Here is a 24,920-nt window from a genome sequence, read left to right on the forward strand (position 1 = left end):
GTTCATTAATGTCCTACAGGGAAGGAAACCTGTTGTCCTTACCCAGTCTGGCTTATATGTGACTCCAGTCCCATAGCAACTTGGTTAATGCTTAATTGCTCTCTGAAGTAACCTAACAAGTCACTCAGTTGTATCTATAAAAACATGATCTTTCTGTCTGCAAAGAACAGGGCCTTGTATATTCAAATACGTAGCTTCCAGTACGCACAAATGCGCCAGACAGCGAGCCCTACTGATAACCTTAAATTGGTTGTCAGCATAATTCTTAGCACACTGTAGATTATTTAGCAAATGTTGTCCAATCGCGGAATCACATCTAATGTTGGACACTGTGTTTCAAGCTTTGCAAGCACGGGCTGGTTGGGACAGAAAGAAACTACACACATTGTGCCTGTTTCAACTAAACAAAATAAGTGACAGCCATTCGCTTGTTCATTCCTCAGAGCAATGCCTTGACCAGAGTCAAACTGCCTGGTTTAAATTTCAAACAATGCTTGGCAGTTAACTGTCAGTCACCACAAACTGGTGCATTCTCCAAGGCAACACCTCTACCAATCAGAATTCATTTGCCAACCAATCAGCAGTCTCTGCTCATACCGTATAAAGTTGTTGTTTTCCCTTACATTCGTATTCTTTCAGATTGTCCTGATAAGTACAAGATGAAAAGCTTTGACAGCATGTTGCTATTTTCAGCAATACTCAGGTTCTGTACTACCAAATGACGACTTATGCTAATTTGCATGCATGGTGGAAAAATGTGATGCCGAGTTACCATGTAGCCAGCTGGAACCTGAAAGAAAACTTGCCGGGACTCGCTAAGGCTGGTAGCTAAGACGACCCCGTAATAACAGGTCTTCCTGGCTGCCCATTTCAGCAAATCTGAACAACTACATCTGGTTGCAGTCAGATGGGCAAAGTCTACATTGAAGCAGCTTCAATCAGCTGGTTTTGCACAAATTCGGAGTCAAGTTTACCAGGTCAAGTATGCAAGGTATGAAAAATGCCAGGGTTAACAAACTGCTGATCAACGGGATTAGACAATTGATGTCAAATGAAATCATTTGGTGCTAGATGATCAGGCATCGGGTACAGCAGGTACTGATCATTTGCCACTTATCTGCTGAGGTGATGAGGCAGGTAGGTGTTAAGGTGAAGATCAATACCGTGCATGGGGATTCAAAAGGGCAAGCACATAAAATTGTCTTTACACAATTTAAAATGTCCAACTTTTCTTGGTGATCTTACACAGTATTTAAAAAATATCCCAAACCCCTGGATACACCTGCCACAGAATCTACAATTTGCATACACTCAGAATGTGGTCTTGAAGTGCCACAGATTTCTAAGCGCACTGTGATCAGCGAAGGAAACGAAAATCTAGAACACTACAACAACAGCTGCATCTGCATAGCATCATTAACATAGTAAAAATTTCCCATGATGCTTCACAGGAGCATAATCAGCCAAAAATTTAGATCAAGCCAAAAAAGATGATGGGCTAGATTTACAGTCAGCGGTGAAGCCATGCACTTCAGCCTACCTTGAATAAGCTGCCCATGAAGATCTAGTAATCTCTGTGGCGTGGATTTCCCCTTTCCGATGATAGTTTAAATCTGGCACAAAGACAAGGGGATCACCAGGTATCAAGCAGGACAAGCAGCCAATCACAATGAGGTATTCTCACAGAATCAAACCAGGAAGTTAAAAGCACCAAATCTCCTCTCTTTTAATTTACATTTTCAGACAGCGAATGAAATCATTTATGATTGGATTAAGATAGAAGTTAAAATTTTATGTATAAGCTTTTAAAAAAAAAACTTAAATATAGAATTTTATCGTAAAGGAGAAACCTGACATTTCACAAGTGTAAAATTAGCTTTTCAGGGCCAGTGGGCTGTTTAGCAGTTGTTATGAACTTTGTAGGCTGTTAAAAACCCAGCTACACCTTAATCAACAAGGTGAAACTTGTTTCAAGGGTTTTTACTGCGAGACTACCAGCGTAGAAGTGAAAATTTTTGTCAGTTCACTGATTGCTTAGATAGTGCAATCTGGGGGAACCCTCTGGAAAATCACAGAATCAGTGACAGCAACTTCTGGATTTCTGTTTCATTCTGCACGTGTGGATTTGCTATGCTGCTGTCAGTTTCAGTGCAGCAAGGATGGCAAATGCTGACATTTTCATTGTCATTACCATCGCAAGATCTGGGCCATTATGACAGGTAGGTTTTAAGGAGCATCTTAAAGGAGGAGACACGTGTGGAGAGACAGAAATATCTATGTAGAGAATTTCTGAATTTATAGCTTAAATGGCTGGACAAAATTCTGGAATCATTCAAAAGTCAATTAGATGATCCAAATGGGAAACATTTTTTCCAGATGAAGGAGCCTTGCAAAACCTTGCAAAACAGTAGACTAGGTATTCAACTGAATCTAGAGGAAAACTAAAACCAGTTAAGCAGGCTTTCTCCAGCAACCACAGTCATGGAACTACAAATGGAAACCTGGCAGCCAGCACAGCACCATTATTGAGGCATGACTGGCTAGTCTTTGCTGCTTGTTTAATCCCAATACAAAACTACAACTACTAACCCTATCTTGCAGCAGAGCTGCTTCTCTAATACAACCTCAATCCTGCTGCACTGGATTTCTTCTGTGTATACTCATTCCAGGAAGACTTTACCATTCTGATCAACTCCACTGTTGAGATGATCAAAAGTATGCTGCTGTCCTGTATGGATAGTTCAGTCCACCTACAGTCCGGATAAAATGGCAGATCCAACAGCAGGTGGTACCGGCAGCAGTGTATTTCTGGCACTTCACCTCAGAGGGTAGCTGTGAAACCCTGCTTTATTGATAGTGTTAGATAAGGTAGGGCAGGAGGAGGCACCTGTGGAGCATAAATACTAGCATAGCCCAATTGGGTTGAATGGCCTGTTTCTGTGCTTTAACCTCTATTAAAAAAAATCACCTCAGGTGGTGGTGCTCTCAACTTCAGAGACATGTGGGCCACCTACTTAATATTACAGCACTGTCTCCTGTGACACAAGGGTTCTACAGTTTTTTTTTTAAAAACAATCTTTACTCAGCAGTTACGAAGGCATTAAAGGTATTTTAAGTTTTCACTTGTTTTTTACCATCTGTAAGTTTGCAAGTTCTTCAGCTTTTTTAGGTTTATTGAGTCTCAAGATTAGGTTCTGTGCTTTGAAAAACACGATGAGTGGCAGTATTCTCAGCTCCTCACCAGAATGTCAAAAGACAATGACTTAAAATAAAATTATATTGACTTCTCTCTGCCAGCTATCAGAGTTCTCATTGCCCTATAATTCTAGGCCAGTCTGCAGTGTGAGAAAAGGTTTTCTTGGACAAAAATTTTAGACTTCTGTGTGTTTTAAAAAACTGAAAAAAGGATTTTCAGGAATTTTGGACACCTGCAAATAGCTGGAAATTTAGGATGTTGACTTTGTAGACAAGAATCGGGGAAGCAAGCAGTTTCAAGGAAACAGCAAAGGGTTTTGACCTCCCTTTCAGTGAAAGAGGAGACACTGTGTCTAGACACGTGACCATGTTCAGGAAGGTTTTTTTTCCACTAAGGACACTTAAAACAAAACCCCAGTGAGTTGGACAAATTTGTAGGAAAATTTGAGAGAGGTGTAAAAATGATAGGGTAATAACAGTAGGGGGTTTCAACTTCCCCAATATCAACTTGGACAGTCTTAGTGAAAAAGGCTTAAAGGGGGTGGAATTCTTAAAATGCATACAGGAGAGCTTTTTGAGCCAGTACGTAGAAAGTGCGACAAGAGAAGGGGCAGTACTGGACCTAATCCTAGGGAATGAAGCCAGACAAGTGGTGTCAGTGGGGGAGCATTTCGGGGATAGTCACCATAATTCTGTAAGATTTAAGGTAGTTATGGAAAAGGACAAAGAGGGACCAAAAATAAAGGTACTGAATTGGGGGAAGGCCTATTTTATGATGATAAAACAGGATCTGGCCAAAGTGGACTGGGAGCAGCTACTTGTAGGAACGTCGACATCAGACAAGTAAGAGTCATTCAAAAAGGAAACAGTGAGAGTTCAAAGCCAACATGTACCCATTAAGGCTTTTGATAAGGTCCCGGATGGGAGATTGGTTAAGGAGCTACGAGCCCATGGGATCCAGGGAAATTTGACAAATTGGATCCAAAATTGGCTGAAGACTGGCATCTGTGATGCTGGGGACCTCAGGAGGAGGTTGAGATGGATCATGCACTTGGCACTTCTGGCTGAAGATGGTTGCAGATACTTCAGCCTTATCTTTTGCACTCATGTGCTGGGCTCCCCCACCATTGAGGATGGGGATACTTGTGGAGCCTCCTCCTCCTGTCAGTACTTTAGTTGTCCATCACCATTCACGACTGAGCTTAGATCTGATCCGTTGGTTGTGGGATCGCTTAATGCTGTCTATTACATGCTGTTTCCACTTTTTGGCATGCAAATCGTCCTGCGTTGTAGCTTCACCAGGTTGACACCTCATCTTTAGGTATGCCTGGTGCTGCTCCTCGCATGCCCTCCTGCACTCTTCATTGAACTAGGGTTGGTCCCCCAGCTTGATGGTAATGGTAGAGCAGGGGATATGCTGGGCCATGAGGTTACAGATCATGGTTGAATACAATTCTGCTGCTGCTGATGGCCCATCGCCTCATGGATGCCCAGTTTTGAGTTGCTAGATCTGTTCGAAATCTATCCCATTTAGCACAGTGGTAATGCCACATAACACAATGGTGGGTATCCTCAATGTGAAGACAGGGCTTTGTCTCCTGAAGGACTGTGCGTTGGTCACTCCTACCAATGCTGTCATGGACAGATGCATCTGCAACAGGTAGACTGGTGAAGACGAGATCAAGTATGTTTTTCCCTCACCACCTGCCGGAGACCCAGTCTAGCAGCTATGTCCTTTAAGACTTGGCCAGTCCAGTCAGTAGTGGTGCTACCGAGCCACTCTTGGTGATGGACATTGACGTCCCCCACCCAGAGTACATTCTGTTCCCTTGCTAACCTTGGTGCTTATTTCAATAGGTGTTCAAGAACCATAGAACCGTAGGAAAATTATGGCACAGAAGGAGGCCAGTCTGTGCCTGTGCCGGCCGAAAAAACTAGCTGCCCAATCTAATCCCAACTTCCGGCACCTGATCCATAGTCTTGCTGGGTACAGCACTTCAGGTGCATGTCCAGGTACCTTTTAAAAGTATTGAGGGGGTCTGCCTTTAGCACCATTCCTGGCAGTGAATTCCAGACACCCACCACCCTCTGGGTGAAAAGGTTTTCCTCATGTCTCCTCTAATTCTTCTACGAATTACCTTAAATCTGTGCCCCCTGGTAATTGACCTCTCTGCTAGGGGAAACAGGTTCTTCCAGTCTACTCTATCTAGGTCCCTCATAAGTTTGTACAGATCAATTAAGTAATTCAACATGGAGAAGCAATGATTCATCAGCCGAAGGAGGTCAGTAGGTGGTCATCAGCAGGAGGTTTCCTTGCTCATGTTTGACCTGATGCCATCCTATCTACATCGACCCTGTCACACCCTGTAAGAATTTTCTAAGTTTCAATGAGATCACCTCTCATTCTTCGAAACTATAGAGAATGCAGGCCCAGTTTCCTCAATCTCTCCTCATAAGACAATTCTGCCATCCCAGGGATTAGTCTGGTGAACTTCTGTTGCAGTCTTTCTACGGCAAGTATATCCTTCCTTAGATGAGGAGACCAAAACTGTACACAATACTCCAGGTGCAGTCTCAACAAGGCTTTATACAATTACAGCAAGACTTCTTTACTCCTGTATTCAAAACCCCTTGCGATGAAGGCCAACATACCATTTGCCTTCCTAATTGTTTGCTGCACCTGCATGTTAGCTTTTCATGACTCATGAACAAAGACGCCCAGGTCCCTTTGGACATCAACACTTCCCAACCTCTCACCATTTAAGAAATACTCAGTTTTTTTACCAAAGTGGAAAGCTTCACACTTATTCACATTATATTCTATCTGCCATGTTCTTGGCAATTCACTTAGCCTGTCCAAGTCCCCTTGTATCCTCCTCACAACTTACATTTCCACCTAGTTTTGCATCATCAGCAAATTTGGAAGTATTACATTTGGTCCCCACATCCAAATCATTTATACAGATTGTGAACAGCTGTGGCCCCAGCATTGATCCTTGCAGTACCCCATTAGTGACAGCCTGCCATCCTGAGAATGACCTGTTTATTCCTACTCTGTTTCCTGTTTGTTAACCAATTCTTGATCCATACTGGTATATTACCCCCAATCCCATGTGCTCTAATTTTGCTTACTAACCTCTTGTGTGGGACCTTATCAAAAGCCTTCTGAAAATGCAAAGACACCACACTCACTGGTTCTCCTTTTATCCATGCTACAATTAACATCCTCAAAAAACTCCAACAGGTTTGTCAAACATAATTTCCCTCTCAGAAATCCATGCTGACTCTGCCCATATTTAAAAAGTGTCTAGTTATCACATCCTTTATAATAGATTCTAACATTTTCCCTGCGCCTGAAGTCAAACAGTTCCCCTTTTTCTCTCTCCCTCCTTTCTTAAATAGAAGTAAGTATATTTACCAAATGGCAGGAAACTCAGAACACCGAAGGACTAGAGAGATTTCGGGATCCATGTACAAAAAAATAAATCAGTTAAAACGAATGAACAGACAAAACATCTTGACTTGGTTAATGGAATGTTAGCCTTCATCTCAATAGGGTATGGTTGGAATAAAGGAATGGAAATTACGCAGAAGTTGTATAAGGCTCTTGTTAGACCAGTTCTGGGCAATGCAATCAGGAAGTGTATACTGGGCTGAAGGGGTTGCAGTGTAGATTCACTGGACTGCTATCTGGGCTGAACAGGCTAAATTATCAAGAAAAGTTACATAGAATAGGCTTGTATTTTCTCAAATAAAGAAGATTGCGGGGTGATATAATTGAGGTGTCCAAGAAGATTAAAGGAGTTGATAGTGTTGAGAAAGATAAAATATTTCCTTTGGTGGAGGAGTCAAGAACAAAGGGGCACAACTTTAAAATTAGAGCTAGGCCATTCAAGAGTGACGTCAGGAAGCATTTCTTCACACAAAGGGTAGTAGAAATCTCTTCCACCAAAAAGCTGTTCTGGTTAGGCCAACTGAAAATTTCAAAATCGAGAATGATAAATTTTTGTTAGGCAAGGGTATTAAGGGATATGAAACCAAAACAACTAAATTAAGTAAAGATACAGATCAGCTAAGATCTGATTGAATGGTGGAACAGGCACAAGGAACTGAATGGCTTACTCCTGTTCTTATGTTCCTACTGACCACCTCTGCATTCAATGCCACCTCCAGTCATGTTTACATTACAGCATGTTGCTGGCTTCAACAGTACATTGATAGCTCCAGAAAGGCAGATTTGTGGAAAGGCCCACTCCAACCTCTCCCCATTGCTACGGCAACAAACAGTGTGGAATACAGTGCATGGATACCGTGGTGAAATTTGATTGACAACTGACTGTGGGAAAATCCTTGCATATAATGAAAAAATAATATAGAAGAAAAGACAAGACTGAATTTTAATTCTGAACTCAGTTGTATTTCTCCTCTACCAAGTCTTCAAGCAGAAGCCATTTCAACAGGATCAGTCAGGCATGATGGGATGTTTCTTTTTAAAAAAAGGATGGCATACTGGGAACTAGTTTCCATAAATTAGGGCCTCAAATGTTTCAATGACTACACTCAAGGTGAAAACTAGCTTTGCCAGCACTAGGTTGTAACTTTCTAAGATCTCTTGAAAAAAGTTTCAGTCTCTTTGATTCTCTCACTCCTGTCATTTCAGGTGTCAACAGCTGGAAAACGTGAATTCTCTCTATCAACAAAACGCAGATGATAATTGGAGGATTTTTGTTTGCTTTTGAAAGTCAACTCTTTAACAAACAGAAAAAACAAACTAGTTTCATGATTAACCCTATGTTTACAAAGCATATAATTCAATCAAATACTGTGCAGAGTTCTATTACAAAAAGGATACAGAGGCACTGCAGAAAGTGCAAAATAGATTTATGAGGACGATAACAGAACAGAGAAGTTCTAACTACCAGGAAAGACTGAACAGGTTGGGACTCTCTGCATAGACACTGGCAGAGATCAGTTGGGCCGAATGGTCTGTTTTATCTTATAAATTGTATACAAAAATAAAACTACTAGCAATCAGTACAGTTTGCCTTTTCTTCTCTTCCTCTCACTTTCGCTATCTCTGACACAAATACACAAAATATAAAAGTTACCTGTGGGAAAGAAAGCTGTGAGAAGGACTCAGAGGCTGCAAAGGGATCTGGACTATTTAAGCAATTGGACAGACGATGTATAATGCAAGGAAAGGTGAAATTATCAACTTCGGTAGGAAGAATGGAAAAGCAGAATACTTTTTTTTTTAAAAAGGTGAGAGGCTAGTAAACGCTGGGATTCAGAGGGATTTGGGTGTCCTTACTTACAAACCATAGAAAGTTAACATGCAGATGCAACAAGCAATTAGGAAGGCAAATGTTATGTTGTATTTATTGCAAGAGGGTTAGAGTACAAGAGCAAGAAAGGCTTGCTGTAATATGTAAGGATTCGGTGAGACCAAGCCTGGAATACTGTGTACAGTTTTGGACTCTTTATTGAAGGAAGAGTATACTTGCCTTAGAGGGGTGCAATGAAGGTTCACTAGATTGATTCCTAGGATAAGATGTCCTATGAGCAGAGATTGAGTAGAATGGGCCTATTTTCACTGGAGATCAAAGGAATGAGAGGTGATTTCACCGAAGCACGTAATATTCTGAGAGGGCTTGACAAGGTAGACGTGGAGAGAGCATTTCCGCTCGCTGGAGAGTTTAGAACTAGGGTCATAATTTCAGGATAAAGGATTGGCAATGTAGGAATGAAATGAAATGATACCAGGACCGGATGAGATGCATCCAAGGATACCGAAGGAACTGAGGGTGGAAATCACGGAGGCACTGGCCATAATTTTTCAATCTTCTTTAGACTCGGGGGTAGTGCCAGAGGACTGGAGAATTGCAAACGTTACACCCTTGTTCAAAAAAGGATGTAAAGATAAGCCTAGCAGCTGCAGGCCAGTCAATTTAACTTCCATGGTGAGGAAACTTCTGGAAAGAATAATTCAGGACAAAATTAATAGTCACTGGAGAAATGCAGTTAATTAAAGAACGTCAGCATGGATTCCTTAAGGAAAAATAATGTTTGACTAACTTGGAGTGTTTTCAGGAGATAATGGAGAGGGTTAATGAGGGCAATGCTGTTGATGTGGTGTATGTGGATTTTCAAAAGGCGTTTGATACAGTGCCACACATCAGACTTATGAGCAAAGTTATAGCTCATGGAATAAAAGGAGCATGGACACGGAATTGGCTGTTAGACAGGATTCAAAGAGTAATGGTTAATGGATGTTTTTTGGGCTGGAGAAAGTTTTAGTGGAGTTCTCCAGGGGTCAGTTAAGGGACCCTGCTTTTCCTGATATATATTAATAACCTAGACGTTGGTGTACAGGGCACAATTTCAAAGTTTGCAGATGATACGAAACTTGGAAGTATTGTGAACTGTGAGGAAGATGGTGTAAAACTTCAAAAGGACATAGACAAGTTGGTGGAGTGGGCAGACAGGTGGCAGATGAAATTTAATGCAGAGAAATGTGAAGTGGTTCATTTTGGTAGGAAGAACAAGGAAAGACAGTATAAAATAAAAGGGTACAATTCTAAAGGGGGTGCAGGAGCAGAAGTCATTGAAGGTGGCAGGACAAGTTGGGAGAGTGGTTAATAAAGCAAACAGTATACTGGACATAATTAATAGAGGCATAGAGTACAAGAGCAAGGAAGTTATGTTGAACTTATTTAAGACACTAGTTTGGCCTCAGCTGGAGTACTGCATTCAGTTCTGGGTGCCACACTTTAGGAAAGATGCAAGGCCATTGGAGAGAGTGCAGATAAGATTCACGAGAATGCTTCCAGGGATGAAAAACTTCAGTTATGAAAATAGACTGGAGAAATTGGGACTATTTTCCTTAGAGAAGAGAAGGCTGACAGGTGATTTGATAAAGGTATTCAAAATCATGAGGGGTCTGGAGAGTCGATAGAGAGAAACTGTTCCCACTTGTGAAAGGAACAAGAACGGGAGGGCACAGATTTAAAGTAATGGGTAAGAGAAGCAAAAGTGACATGAGGAAAAACTTTTTCACGCAGCGAGTGGTTAAGGTTTGGAATGTGCTACCTGAGTTTGGTGGAGGCAGGTCCAATTGAAGCATTTAAGAGGGAATTAGACTGTTATCTGAAAAGGAACAATGTGTGGGGTTATGGGGAGATGACAGGGGAACAGAACTAAGTGAATTGCTCATTCAGAGAGCTGGTGCAGACACAATGGGCCGAATGGCCTCCTTCTGTACAATTGTGATTCTGCGATATTTCTTCACTCAGAGGCTGGTGAAGCTTTGGAATCCCTTTCTTCTTTATTTGCTACCCTGAATGACATTGATGCATTGTTGGAAATTGTGCACATGGCACAACTTCAGATACTGTCATCTCAGCATATGCAATGTGCACAATTTCCCACAAAGCTTCAGTCTGGTCAAGACAAAAATATAAAGTCCAAACCCAGGCTTTGGGAAAGGCTGAAGTAATAACTTAACACAGGCATTACCAGAGACAATAAAATTATTCTCATGCTACAGTTTAGCATTTATACAGCATCTTTCACAACCTCAGTACAACCCAAAGCACCTTACAACCAGTGTAGTACTTTCAAAGTGTAGTCACTGTTGTAATGCAAGAAATGTGGCAGCCAATTTGTGTACAGCAAGGTCCCACAAACAATGTGAAAATGACCAGATAATCAGTTTTAGTGGTGTCGAATGAAGGATAAATATTGGGCAGGACACCAGGGAGAACTCCCCTGCTCTTCTTTGAAATAGTGCCATGTAATATTTTGTGCCCACCTGAGAGGGTAGACTTGTTTCAACGTCTTATCAGAAAGACAGCACCTTAGACACTGCTACACTCACTCAGTATTACACAGAAGTGTCAGCCTAGATTCTGTGCTCAGGTCTCTGGAATGACTCACGAATCCACAATCTTCTGACAGAAGCTAGAGTGATACCACTGAGCTGCAGCTGATGCAATTTAACTGGTACACAAAATGCGAGAAATTAGTTGGGATTGAGGAAAACTTTGGTCATGGGGGAAATCAGAATTCTAGAGGCCCTACTCCTAATGCATTCTTATGGGCTAAGCTAGTGATTTAGCAAGTCATTAATTAACATGTGCTTTGGTAATTCTCTTACAGATTCATAAGTTAATGTATGTTTATCTGCAAGCTCCCTTATCAGTCTCTCTGAGATATGAAAAATGCTAAGCAGAATAATGGTTTTTAAATAGATGATTACTTGTTCCCAATTACTAGCTGCACTCTTTAGGTTTGTGAAGAGGAAAAAAATTAGCAAGGACAAACGTGGGTCCATTACATAGGTGGAGACAGGAGAATTTATAATGGAGAATAGGGAAATGGTAGAGAAACTAAACAATTAATTTGGTCTGTCTTCACAGAGAAATTTCCCAGAAATACTAGGGAACAAAGAGACTTGTGAAAATGAGGAACTGAAAGAAATTAGTCTAAATAAAGAGGTAGTATTCAAAAGATTGACTGGATTGAAGGTTGATAAATACCCTGGACCAGATGAGCTACATCCCAGAGTGTTGAAGGAGGTGGCTATGGAGATAGTGGATGCACTGGTGGTTATCTTTCAAAATTCTACAGATTCTGGAGCAGATACTGCAGACTGAAAAGTAGCAAATACAACCCCACTATTTAAGAAAGGAGGGGGAGAGAAAACAGGGAACTACAGACTTGTTAGTTTAATGTCAGTGGTAGGGAAAATGTTAGAAATCTAATATAAAGGATGTGATAATTAGACACTTAGAAAATAATGGTAGGATTGGACAGAGTCAACATGGATTTTTGAGAGGGAAATCATGTTTGACAAACCTGTTGGGAGGTTTTTTTTTGAGGATGTTACTTGTCGCATAGATAAAAGGGGAATCAGTGGATGTGGTGCACTTGGATTTTCTGAAGGCTTTTGTTAAGGTCCCACTCAGGAGGTTAGTAAGCAAAATTAGAGCACAAGGGATTGGGGGTAATATACCAGTATGGAACAAGAATTGGTTAACAGACAGGAAACAGTAAGAATAAACGAGTCATTCTCAGGATGGCAGGCAGTTACTAATGGGGTACTGCAAGGATCAATACTGGGGCCACAGCTGTTCACAATCTGTATAAATGATTTGGATGTGGGGACCAAATGTAATATTTCCAAATTTGCTGATGATGCAAAACTAAGTGGGAATGCAAGTTGTGAGGAGGATGCAAGGAAGCTTCAAGGGGACTTGGAAAGGCTAAGTGAATGGGCAAGAAGATGACAGATGGAATATAATATGAGTAAATGTGAAGTTATCCCACTTAAACAAAAAACAAAGACAGTATTTCTTAAATGGTGAGCGGTTGGGAAGTGTTGATGTCCAAAGGGATCTGGGTGTCTTTGTTCATGAGTCACTGAAAGCTAACATGCAGGTACAGCAAACAATTAGGAAGGCAAATGGTATGCTGGCCTTCATCGCAAGGGGTTTTAAGTACAGGAGTAAAGAAGTCTTGCTGCAATTGTATAGAGCCTTGCTGAGACTACACCTGGAGTATTGTGCACAGTTTTGGTCTCTTCATCTAAGGAAGGATATACTTGCCATAGAGGGAGTGCAACGGTGGTTCACCAGACTAATCCCTGGGATAGCAGGATTGTTTTATGTGGAGAGATTGAGGAAACTGGGCCTAATATACTAAGTTTCAAAGAATGAGGGGCGATCTCATTGAAACTTACAATTTTGGCGTGACAGGGTGGATGTAGATAGGATGGCCTACCCCTTATTAAGACTGAAATGAGGAAGAATTTCTTCACTCAGAGGGTGGTGAATCGTTGGAATTCTCCACCCCAGCTGTGGAAGCTCAAGACAGAAAATTGACAGATATCTGGATACTAGCAACATCAAGGCATTTGGAGATAGCGTGGGAAAGTCGCGTTGAAGTAGATGATTAGCCATGATCTAAACTGACTGTTGCAGCAGGCTCAAAGAGCTGAATGGCCTACTCCTGCTCATATGTTTATTCACGCTTGCAGGTGTGAAAATGGTCAGGTAGCAAACTGTTAGGTTATCAGATGTGTTTGCATGTTAAACTACTGCCCTTCCACTCCCCAACCCCCAGTATTTTTGTACTTCTCTCTCTGTGCTGTCAGATTACTTGTTCAACTTCCTCCAGCTAAACATCGGTAAGAAGAAAGTCATTACTTCTGCCCCCCACCCCACAAACTCTACCTTCACCAGTGACCCCATCCTTCTCCCTGGCCACTACCGAGGCTGGATTGGACTGTTGGTAACCTTAGTATCAACCCTGAGCAGAGTTTACAATCTCTATGTCCTCTCCATCAAACTGAAAGTGCAACTGAATTTGACTCCTGTTCATTCTGCTTACCACAAAGAGCTAGCACCAAATACATGGACTTATTGGGACAGCTAGCTACCGTTTCAAATTCCAAATTGGAAATTATCTCAGCTTTTTGGAGGGAAAAATTCTTAAATGAACTAAATTTTTGAAATTAGTACCGAAATTAAAATTTTCCCTTTGATTAACATTTGAACTTTTAACCATTTTGACATTTCAATGTATAGCATTTGTTAGAGGGAGAAAAAAACTCACCATGTCACAAGCAAATTAGGTTTTGAGACCCCTCCTCCACTACAATAATTTGACTTAATACTTTGTTAATAGCGACAAACACTAATATACTAAATTCTGCATTATGACTTTTTTTGGAAACCTTCCATTATTTTTTTTCATTTCCAAAATATACTTTATTCATAAAAATCTGTAAAAAATACATTACCAAACAGTTTCAAACAGCACCAAGTCAAAAAATACAAACAGTGCAAAGGCGGTCCGTTTCCTTCTATACAATCATGAGTTGCCTCACAACCCTTCCATTTCACATTTGTCGAGCCAGATACATTTTTACATTTTACAGGAGACAGAATTTTCCCGATACAGTTCGAGGGGTTTCCCATGGATCCAGCCCCTCAGTTCAGCTTGGTGGGGGGACCTTACACAGTGGTCTTTCCCCATTGAGCCTTTACTGCGGCTGCCCCAAGCTTTAGTGCGTCCCTCAGCACATAGTCCTGGACCTTGGAATGTGCCAGTCTGCAACATTCGGTCGTGGACAACTCTTTGCGCTGGAAGACCAGCAAGTTTCGGGCAGACCAAAGGGCGTCTTTCACCGAACTGATAGTCCTCCAGCAGCAGCTGATGTTTGTCTCGGTGTGCGTCCCTGGGAACAGCCCGTAGAGCACAGACTCCTGTGTTACCGAGCTGCTTGGGATGAACCGCGATAAAAACCACTGCATCTCTTTCCACACCTGCTTTGCAAAGACACATTCCAGGAGGAGGTGGGCAACCGTCTCTTCCCCACCACAGCCACCGCTGGGGCATTGTGCGGAGGGGGTGAGACTTTGGGCGTGCAGGAAGGATCTGACGGGGAGAGCTCTTCTCACCATCAGCCAAGCTACATCTTGGTGCTTGTTTGAAAGTTCTGGTGATGAGGCATTCTGCCAAATGACTTTGGCGGTCTGCTCGGGGAACCATCCGACAGGATCCACCGTCTCCTTTTCCCGTAGGGCCTTGAGGACATTCCGTGCAGACCACTGCCTGATGGATCGGTGGTCAAAGGTGTTTTCCCGCAGAAACTGCTGCACGAAGGATAGGTGGTACGGCACGGTCCAACTGGATGGAGCGTTCCGCGGCAATGTGACCAGGCCCATCCTTCGCAACACCGGGGATAGATAGAACCTCAGCGCGTAGTGACACTTTTAGCTTGCGTGCTGGAGGTCTACACACAGCTTGATGCAGCCGCACACGAAGGTAGTCATCAGGATGAGGGCCACGTTGGGTACGTTTTTCTCACCCTCATCCAGAGATTTGAACATCGTGTCCCTCCGGACCCGGTCCATTTTGGATCCCCAGATGAAGCGGTAAATGGCTCGGGTGACCGCCACAGCGCAGGAGTGGGGTATGGGCCAGACCTGCGCCACATACAGCAACAACGTGAGCGCCTTGCACCTGATGACCAGGTTACCCTCAAACCTTCCATTATTTCTGGACTTCTGTTTCTAACAGTTAGGCGTCACAGGTAATTATGGAAACACACTTTGCTCCCTCCTCTTTCCCCTGGCCCCACACTACAGTTAGTGTGTTTAGTTCTGGACACCCCACCATGTTGTGAAGTTATATTACAGATTAGCCATAATCTAACTGAACAGCAAAATAGCCTCAAGGGGCTGAATGACCTACTCCTGTTCTTTTATTTCCACCCCCCACCTCCATACTGATAATGCAGCGATTTTTTTCCCCCAGTAAATGGAGAATCTGTAATTTGTTATTACAGCTTGCAGATCTCCTATGGCAGTTCCCGCACCTCAGCTGGTTTTTATACCTTCCTTATTGTCACCATGACCTTTTTGTGTCTGTCCTTTATTCCCCCCAACCTTTCTTTCCTCTCACCAATCTGCTATTAACAATGTCTTTACCTCCTCCATATATAGCCTCAATCTCGCTCTGTCACTGAAATCTCTCTTCCCCATCTCACCCCTGCATCTCTTCCATTTGCTTGCTATGCTTGGCTCTCTGATCTCACCCTCTGTCCCTAGCACAAAGCAGAAAACGTGGCAGAATTTAATAACTGTGCTGAATTTAAAACAAAGTTAATGGGAGTGCAGGGCCTCGAGTAGCCAGAAAAGCAGCAGCAGAGTGGAAATGGCATGCAACGGGCCGGAAATAAGATGCCAGGAGCAGAGCCAGAACAAATCAAGACATAATGCTGGAGTGAAGACGGAGAATTACACAGCAATTATAAAATGTTTGGCCCAACATGTCCATGTAGGCATTTATTCTCCACGAGAATAGTAGTCCTTATACTACGTGTATACCCTGTTCCCATATTCCTTTATTCCACTTTCCTTCAAATCACATGTTTATATAGTATCTTGACCACAGAAATATACAAAGACACATCACAGAGACAGAGGATTCAGCAATCAAAACAAAAATGGATGTTGAGCCAAAGAATGTAATATGAGCAGGGGAAGCAGGTGGGTTTTAAAGATAAACTTGAAGACGGAGAGGAATGTGAAAGGGCTTAGATAAGAAATTAGAAATGCTGGAAATACTCAGCAGGTCTGGCAGCATCTGTGGAGAGAGAAGCAGAGTTAACGTTTCAGGTCAGTGACCCTTCTTCAGAACTAGCAAATATTAGAAATGTAAAAGGTTATAAGCAAGTAAAGTGGGGTGGGGCAAGAGATAACAAAGGAGAAGGTGTAAATAGGACAAGGTCACAGAATAGCTGACCAGAAGGTCGTGCAGCAAAGGCAAACAATATGTTAATGGTGTGTTGAAAGACAAAGCATTAGTACAGATAGGGTGTTAACGGACTGAAAATTGAACAGCCACAGTACAAACATGAAAAAAACAGTGGGTAAGCAAACTGAACAAACTATGATGAAATAAAATAAAACAAACACAAAAAATTTAAAAAAAGGAAAAAGAAAAAAAAAACTGATAATAAAAGTAAAATGGAGCCCGTCATGCTCTGAAATTATTGAACTCAATGTTCAGTCCGGCAGGCTGTAGTGTGCATAATCAGTAAATGAGATGCTGTTCCTCAAGCTTGCGTTGATATTCAATGGAACACTGCAGCAATCCCAGTACAGAGATGTGAGCATGAGAGCAGGGGGGAGTGTTGAAATGGCAAGCAACCGGAAACTCAGGGTCCTGCTTGCGGACTGAGCGGAGGTGTTCCGCAAAGCGGTCACCCAGTCTGCGTTTGGTCTCCCCAATGTAGAGGAGACCACATTGTGAGCAGCGAATACAGTATTCCCAAATTGAAAGTAGTACAAGTAATTCACTGCTTCACCTGAAAGGAGTGTTTGGGGCCAAGGATAGTGAGGAGAGAGGAGGTAAATAGGCAGGTATTACACCTCCTGCGATTGCAAGGGAAGGTGCCATGGGATGGGGACGAGGCGATGGGGGTAATGGAGGAGTGGATCAGGGTGTCACGGAGGGAATGATCCCTTCGGAATGCTGACAGGGGAAGGGAGGGGAAGATGCATTTGGTAGTGGCTTCACGCTGGAGGTGGCAGAAATGGCGGAGGATGATCCTTTGGATATGGAGGTTGATATGGAAAGTGAGGACAAGGGGAACCCTGTCACAGTTTGGGGGGGGGGGGGGGGGGGGGAAGGGGTGAGGGTAGAGGTGCGGGAAATGGGCCGGACACAGTTGAGGGCCCTGTCAACCACAGTGGGGGGGACTCCTCGGTTGAGGAAAAAGGAAGACATATCAGAAGCGCTGTCAGGGAAGGTAGCATCATCAGAGCAGATGCGTCAGAGACGGAGAAACTGGGAGAATGGAATGGAGTCCTTACAGGGGGCAGGGTGTGAAGAAGTGTAGTCGAGGTTGCTGTGGCAGTCAGTGGGCTTATAATGGATATTAGTAGACAGTCTATCACCAGAGATGGAGATAGAGAAGTCGAGGAAGGGAAGGGAAGTGTCAGAGATGGACCATGTAAAGGTGAGAGAAGGATGGAAATTAGAAACAAAGTTGATAAAGTGTTCCAGTTCAGGGCGGGAGCAGGAAACGGCACCGATACAGTCATCAATGAACCGGAAAAAGAGTTGGGGGAGGGGGCCTGAGTAGGACTGGAACAAGGAATGTTCGACATATTCCACAAAAAGACAGGCATAACTAGGACCCATATGGGTACCCATTGCAACATCTTTTACTTGAAGGAAGTGAGTGGAGTTGAAGGAGAAGTTGTTCAATGTGAGAACAAGTTCAGCCAGCCAACCATTGCAACTTTGTGGTGCACAAAGTCAGAGATATGAAGATGCAGCCAGGAGTGGGGTCAGAAGTGTTGTAGATCTGGGGGAAGTTACAAAGATATGGAGGGGGCAAAGCCATCAATAGATTTACACATGCGAATTCAAATTGGAGGTAGTAGGATACCACATGCCAAAGTAGATCAGCAATGAAACAAGTGGGATGGGTGAGTGTATCTTAGTGAGGAGAGGTTTCGAGCAGGAAAACTTGATATGAATTGAAGTTTAAGGAATAAGGAGAATGGGAAGCCAGCAAGAGTATCCATTTTGGGGGGGGGGGGGGGGGGGGGAAGCAGTTTTGTCACTGATAGTCCAGAAATTTAATTGGGAGCTTTATTGACAATACCCTGGGTGCATACCAAATTAATTACGATTTGGCTTGTTCAACCCATTTCTCACCATCTCGCAGTCCTTTATTACATTATCTGGTCCAATTAATTCACTTACTTTTGCTTGTGGTGTGTTTATGAATTTGTCCTTTAAATTGCAGAACCTTGTGTGTTTAAGATTGTATGATAAAGCTCCACTTGATGGGGATTTGGGTTGTGCAATGGGTCAGTGTTTTTTCTGGGAGTTGGGTTCAAATTCAGCTTGGAGTTCTGTGTGAAATATGTTTGGACAATCTCAATTTTGTTTCTAGTGAGTGTAGTTGGCCTACTGTATAAAACAACATCTAAACTGGCACGAATGGACACTGTCACTCAAACAGGTTGGCTGGTGTGCGACATGGAAATAATAACACACCGGTGAAGAGAGGTTGCTCTGCTGAGGTTGGAGTTAAGGCATTTTGATGGGGCAGAGTAGACTGAACTACTCTTTGCAATCTGGCCAAGCTACATCTGATCTAAAAGAGGTTGAACAGGGTACTTGAAATGAAAAGTCTCCAGCAGCATCTAACTTGATGATGTACAAAAATAAAAAAAAGTTGCGGTGTTCAATCACTTCAATCACAAAGCAAAAAACTGCTTTGTACTGATGCTATTATAGTATAGATCTGTGTTAGTGCAAAACAGAACCTCTTCACATTGATACTGCAGCTGTAGAGTAAATACAGCTTAAGGTGACAGAAGGAGGCTTATGTCTCACAGACCTATTAATGATTTATCAACTTATACAGTCAGCTGAAATACTGTCCAAATTTCCAGCTTCCAATAATATCTACATTTCCAGTTTCATACAACAAGCCACCGGGAATAATGTAATTATAAACTTTTACAAGTTTTAGGTGACTGGACGTGGGTCACGCAAACCCAGATAATCTTGCATCTACCCCTGCATAACAAAATTCCTTATGCAACACTATCACATTTACCTGGTCGTATTTTGTATCAATTCAATCATACCTGTGGGCAATCCCCCATTCTGATTGGCTCCCGACCCTCCTGTCACATTCGATCGAAGATACCTTTGTAAGACAAGACTGCTGCTCCACCTCGCACTGCACGGTTCCTCAGCTGGAGGTGAAACCAGTGGTTTTTAAATACAAAAAATACAACTGGTTTCTTCAAAGGAGTATTTTTCAACATTTTAAAGGTATGATTGAATGGTAACAGCATATTTGCACCCATACTATGGTGGAGAATTGGAGATAGGCCATTTCATTTAATAAAAGAGAACAATCTATATTTTCCTTAGCGAGGCAAAGAAAACAAAATTATTTTTCTTGCTCAATTCCGCTGGCAAAATGCAGGCTAGCAAGCCACTCTTTCTGTTATCTGTTGGATGTTGCAACTGCATTTTCAACCTCCTACAACACATTCCCACAGGTGTCCACAGGATTTAAAATAGGTGTCTCAAAGGTTGCAAGTCTGTAGCAAAATGGTCCAGATTTTCTGGTCAGCAGTGAAAGGGAGGGTGCCTGTCACCAACCTCAAAGATCTAGCCAGCTCTGTGGTGTCAATTTCCCCTATTATATCAATTTCATTCTGGCACCATCTACAGGGAATCTCTGGTGCTCAGGAATAATGAAGTCATCAAGCAGCCAATCAGGTTGAAGAATTTTCACAGACAGCAAACCAAGAAATAAAGAGCACTGATTATCGTTCACTTTATAATCATTTTAGAAAGAAAAATAAAGACTGGGACATACATGCGGGATTAAGGCAGAAGCTGAGCTATCAAACTTTAAAAAATAAAATAAAAAAATGTAAATATGGAATTTATTATGGAACAGAAGGAATGACACCCCAGACTTCTAAAATTAGTGTTTTTAGCACCAGGGGTTGATCAGCAGTAATTATGACTTAGCACTCCATTAAAAACTCAGTAATACCTCACTTCAATAAGGTGCAACATTTCCAATCATTTTTACAGCGGAAATAGTGCGCAAAAAGTTGAAGTTCATGTCAAATTACTGGTTTCCGTGCTGAATGCATCTGCAAAGATTGTAACAGTACACTCCGTGGAAGAGCAGGCTATCCCTGACAGCAGCTTCAGGACTTCCATGTTTAACTGAGTATGTGCGGACACCAGAAGCCACTATCAGCTTTAAACAGTAATAACCTTGAGTGCTGAAAATTTTGTCATCATTACAATTGCAACATTTGATCTGATGAGGTCATAAACCACAACATGAACGCTAATCTGTCTTATAATTCTGCCTTAGCGCATAATTTCTTAATGTTTAAAGGAATAACTTGAAAGCAGTCAGGCAAACTGATTATTAACCAAGCAACATTAGTGTCCACACAAACACAGACACACACATTTTAATATGTAAATTCCCCATTTAAAGTTTAGTGTTTAATTCTCTAGTACACTGACAGACAATTACAACATACCTATTTCTGTTGCAATACTGCCATATATTGGAACTATCTGAGCACTTAGCAATTTACAGAGGCTATTATATTCAGCCTCCTCTCATGTTGCTCAATACAAGTTAACAAATGATTTGGCAATTCAAAATTTATAGCACTAAATTCCCACATTGCCCTATTATTTACATTACTTAATTCAAATTATCAGATAATTCAAATTGTTTCAGTGCAAAATATGACTTGCAATTATTGGCAAGACTAGACAAGCTGAAGCTGCAGAGTACATATTCTAACCCTCATTTTCCACATAGCTATACAAAATAAAACAATTTACTCGCTGTACAAATGTGGATAAATATTTCACAATAATCAGAACTCACACCAAGTCCCATTCACCCATCACGCTTGTGCTTGCTGACCCCTTGGCACGGGGTCCAACAAAACTTCGATTTTAAAATTCTCATCCCTGTTTTCTAATCTCTCCATGGCTTATCCTCCCCATCTATGTAACTTCCTCCAACCCTACAACTCTCCGAAGCCTTAGTGCTCCTCAGATTTTAAATCACTCTATCTTCAGCTGCCTAGGCCCTCAGCTCTGCAATTCCCTCCCTAAATCTCTCCACCTCTCTCTCCTCCTTTAAAACACTCCTTGAAACCTACCTCGTTGACCAAGCTTTTGGTTATCGTCCTAATATCGTCTTTTGTGGCTTGGTGTCAAATTTGGCTTGATAATGCTCTCGTGAAGTGCCTTTGGAACTTTTTACTACATTAAGAGCACTATAGGGATGCAAGTTGTTGTTATATAGAACCACACAAAGCAAAATGTCCCTAAGGTCCTTCAATTTTTACTGAATTAGTTTATCTCGGCGAAGGTCAGAGAAGTGCAATTCAGAATCCAATGGTTAGGAGCAGGAAACACCATCCTGGAAAGATAATTCTGTCAGCTCTTTCAAAGAGCAATCCAGTTAATCCCTTTCCCCTGCTCTTTCCACATATCCCTGAAATTGTTTCTCCAAGTATTTATCCAATTCCCTTTTGAAGGCTATTGAATCTGTAGCCACAACCCTATTAGGCAGTGCATTCCAACTTCTAACCATTGTTGCATAAAAAGGTTTTTCCTTCTGTTCCGTCTGGTTCTTTTGCTAGCTACAGCAAATCTGTCTCTGCTGTTTATCAATCCTTCAGCCATTGGAAACAGTTTCTCTATTTCCTGGGTGAAAAGCCTGGAACCCACTACTTAAGCGCTGTAAGCGCACTCACACCACACGGACTACAGCAGTTCAGGAGGCTAAAAACTGGAACTTATAACAATCTGATTTTTTAATAAGTTAAACAGTCCTTGCACTAACAGTGTTTCAGAATGGTTTTGAAATATTTAAAGTTTGACCCAAAGTCATGCAAGAAGCATTTCACTAGCAAGAGAAAGGTTCAAGAAGGGGACCTGCATTGGAAACAAGGAAAATTAGTGTTTGCCACTGTTCTTAAATTAAGGTACTCAGCAAATCTTCCTGCTTCAAAATTAGACAGGTGCATGCGCAAAATTACACTCAACAAAGTGGCAGCCATGTTTTCATTTACTCGGGCTTGAGAAGATGATGGGAAAATATTACATCACAACAGGTCCAAATACCCCAAACAAACCTTCTTTCATTGTGCAAAATATTACAGATTTCATCCTCACTCATATGGTCATTACCTCAAGTACGAGAGCTGCTCCCATTGCATAGCATGGTCTTCTACTACTAACCACTGTAATTGCCAAATACTTCAAAATATAAGCAATGGTTTTGATTCAGGTTTTTGAGAGGAAAAGTTAATTTATTCAGAATTTTAAGAATCGCACTACAAAAGATGGATAAATAACAGTAAATCTGGGTCTGGAAAACCAAAATGAAACCTAGAAGAATCAAATTCAGTGTTATATTGAACTGCGTAGCGCTGCATTAAATTGGCTTGTGTTGTACTGCATGTTAAATTGTATTGCATTGTCTTAAATTATGTCATGCGTGTAATACTACATTACTAAATTACATTGTTGGCTATTAAATTGTGATATAATTTAGCACAGCACAATGTATTTGATTGCGCTGCATTTTATATTACAACATACTAAATTGTATTATTAGTGCTGTTTTGTATATGAGAATACATTCTGCAGTTATACATTTGGTATTATTTTATATCATGTTATTTTATACTGCCCTCTGAGATGCTGTGCTATTTTATTATACTGCTATGTTACATTACTATGCACTGTGGTATAACAGATTATACTGTTAGATCATATTGTGTTGCATTACATATATTGTACTGTTCTCTTTTGGGCCTCCTTATCTCGAGAGACAATGGATACGCGCCTGGAGGTGGTCAGTGGTTTGTGAAGCAGCGCCTGGAGTGGCTATAAAGGCCAATTCTGGAGTAACAGGCTCTTCCACAGGTGCTGCAGAGAAATTTGTTTGTTGGGGCTGTTGCACAGTTGGCTCTCCCCTTGCGCCTCTGTCTTTTTTCCTGCCAACTACTAAGTCTCTTCGACTCGCCACAATTTAGCCCTGTCTTTATGGCTGCCCGCCAGCTCTGGCGAATGCTGGCAACTGACTCCCACGACTTGTGATCAATGTCACACGATTTCATGTCGCGTTTGCAGACGTCTTTATAACGGAGACATGGACGGCCGGTGGGTCTGATACCAGTGGCGAGCTCGCTGTACAATGTGTCTTTGGGGACTGTTATATTAGACTATTATATATGTTATATTAGACTACATGTGTTGTTACTTTAGATTATATTACACTGCATTGTGCTTCCTTAAATTTGAGTGGTTATATTAGTTTATATTCCCCTTAGAATACATTGTGCTGTTATGAGTTTATACTGCGCAGCATATTATATTGTCCTGTTTATACAGTTATTTTAGTGTCATACTGGAATACACCATGCTGTACAATGTATCTCACTTGGCTGTGTCACACCAGATTTATACAATGATGCCCCCATCTCCTCCCCCATGTGAAGCCAGACAGATCCCAGCAGATTGCAGCGCTGCGCATGAGTGGAGTCAGAGCCTGGACCAATCTAGTGAAATCCCCCAATCTGCCTGTGTTTCCCTCCTCACCACGAACGCGCTGAATCCGCCAGGACAGAAGAGTGAGGGAGAGTGGCCGCCTGGGGGGCGGGGCGGCGGAAGAGCTGGGTTTTTGTCAATGGAAAGTTTGCGAGCTGCCGCGCCATTACTTGAATTGTAAACTCTGAAGTTGAATATTTCAATTCACGGATGACCTACCAGCAGCTGCCGGGCAGGCCACGTTAACACTGCAACTTTAGCCACTTTTAGCGGTCCTCCTGTTCACTACCGCAGCCCAGCAAGGGAGGGGGTTAAAAGAAATCCATCTAAATTCAGTTGAATTCACGGTAAAATCAGCCGCGCGTACCTTCAAACCCTGTAAAATTCAGAAGAATATCAATTCAGCAGATTTCTCCTGCTCTTCGAGCCAGACAATAAAATCAGCCACGTCCAATCACACCTGCTCTCATGATCATGACGTCAGAGTCGACAGGAGCCAATAGCAGCCCGACTTCTGACCAATTACGGCAGGACTCCAGAGCGAGGTGCGCAGGCGCGGTCGGAAATCACTCTCCTCTCCGCTCCCCCCCTCTCCGTCCATAGCAACGGCTTCCGACCGGAAATCCCGCCCTCGCCCTCTTGCCTGGCAACGGGCGTAGTTGAAGCCGAGGTTTTTGTATTTGAAAGTGCTGGTGGTGAAGTGCCTGTTATAGAATGGTGATTTTTTAAATATAAAAAAATGATTATTGTGGCATCTTTCCATTTCAGATCTACGTTATTCGACCCTTACCTCTTCCGAGTGGAAAAGTGAGGTAATGATTGAAGAATATTTGCAGTAAAATTATAAGAGCTGAGGCGAGTCATGTGACAATCCCCAAGCTGTATTCCCACAAACTTTTTTTCCCTGAACGATCTCATCAATATGATTTGACGTGTTCCTTTTATTTTAAACCCCTATTGTAATCACACTGTTTTAGAAGTAGGTGCTTTTTGTTGCCAACCAGAAGACAGGTTCGTGGAATGGGTGGATGTATGGCAAATGAAAGTAAATGCAGAGAAGTGTGAAG

At 42.1% G+C, this 24,920-nt stretch overlaps 1 protein-coding gene across 9 annotated transcripts in view; it reads right to left on the reverse strand.

Moving 5' to 3' along the window:
- hdx (highly divergent homeobox) overlaps positions 1 to 24,318 on the reverse strand; it is a 133,774-nt gene extending 109,456 nt beyond the window's left edge. For 6 of the 9 annotated variants that reach the window (XM_068047789.1, XM_068047792.1, XM_068047791.1 and 3 more), the window contains exons 1-2: positions 24,221 to 24,318; positions 19,377 to 19,487 (exon numbers count right to left, since the gene is read on the reverse strand). In XM_068047789.1, coding sequence (XP_067903890.1) covers positions 19,377 to 19,394 — 18 coding nt within the window. In that variant the 5' untranslated portion in view covers positions 19,395 to 19,487; positions 24,221 to 24,318. The other 3 variants (XM_068047785.1, XM_068047784.1, XM_068047786.1) reach the window with 3 other exon arrangements.
- Between the last annotated feature and the right edge of the window lie 602 nt (positions 24,319 to 24,920).

Source organism: Heterodontus francisci, chromosome 15 (genome assembly GCF_036365525.1).
Source record: "Heterodontus francisci isolate sHetFra1 chromosome 15, sHetFra1.hap1, whole genome shotgun sequence".
Classification (NCBI taxonomy): domain Eukaryota; kingdom Metazoa; phylum Chordata; class Chondrichthyes; order Heterodontiformes; family Heterodontidae; genus Heterodontus; species Heterodontus francisci.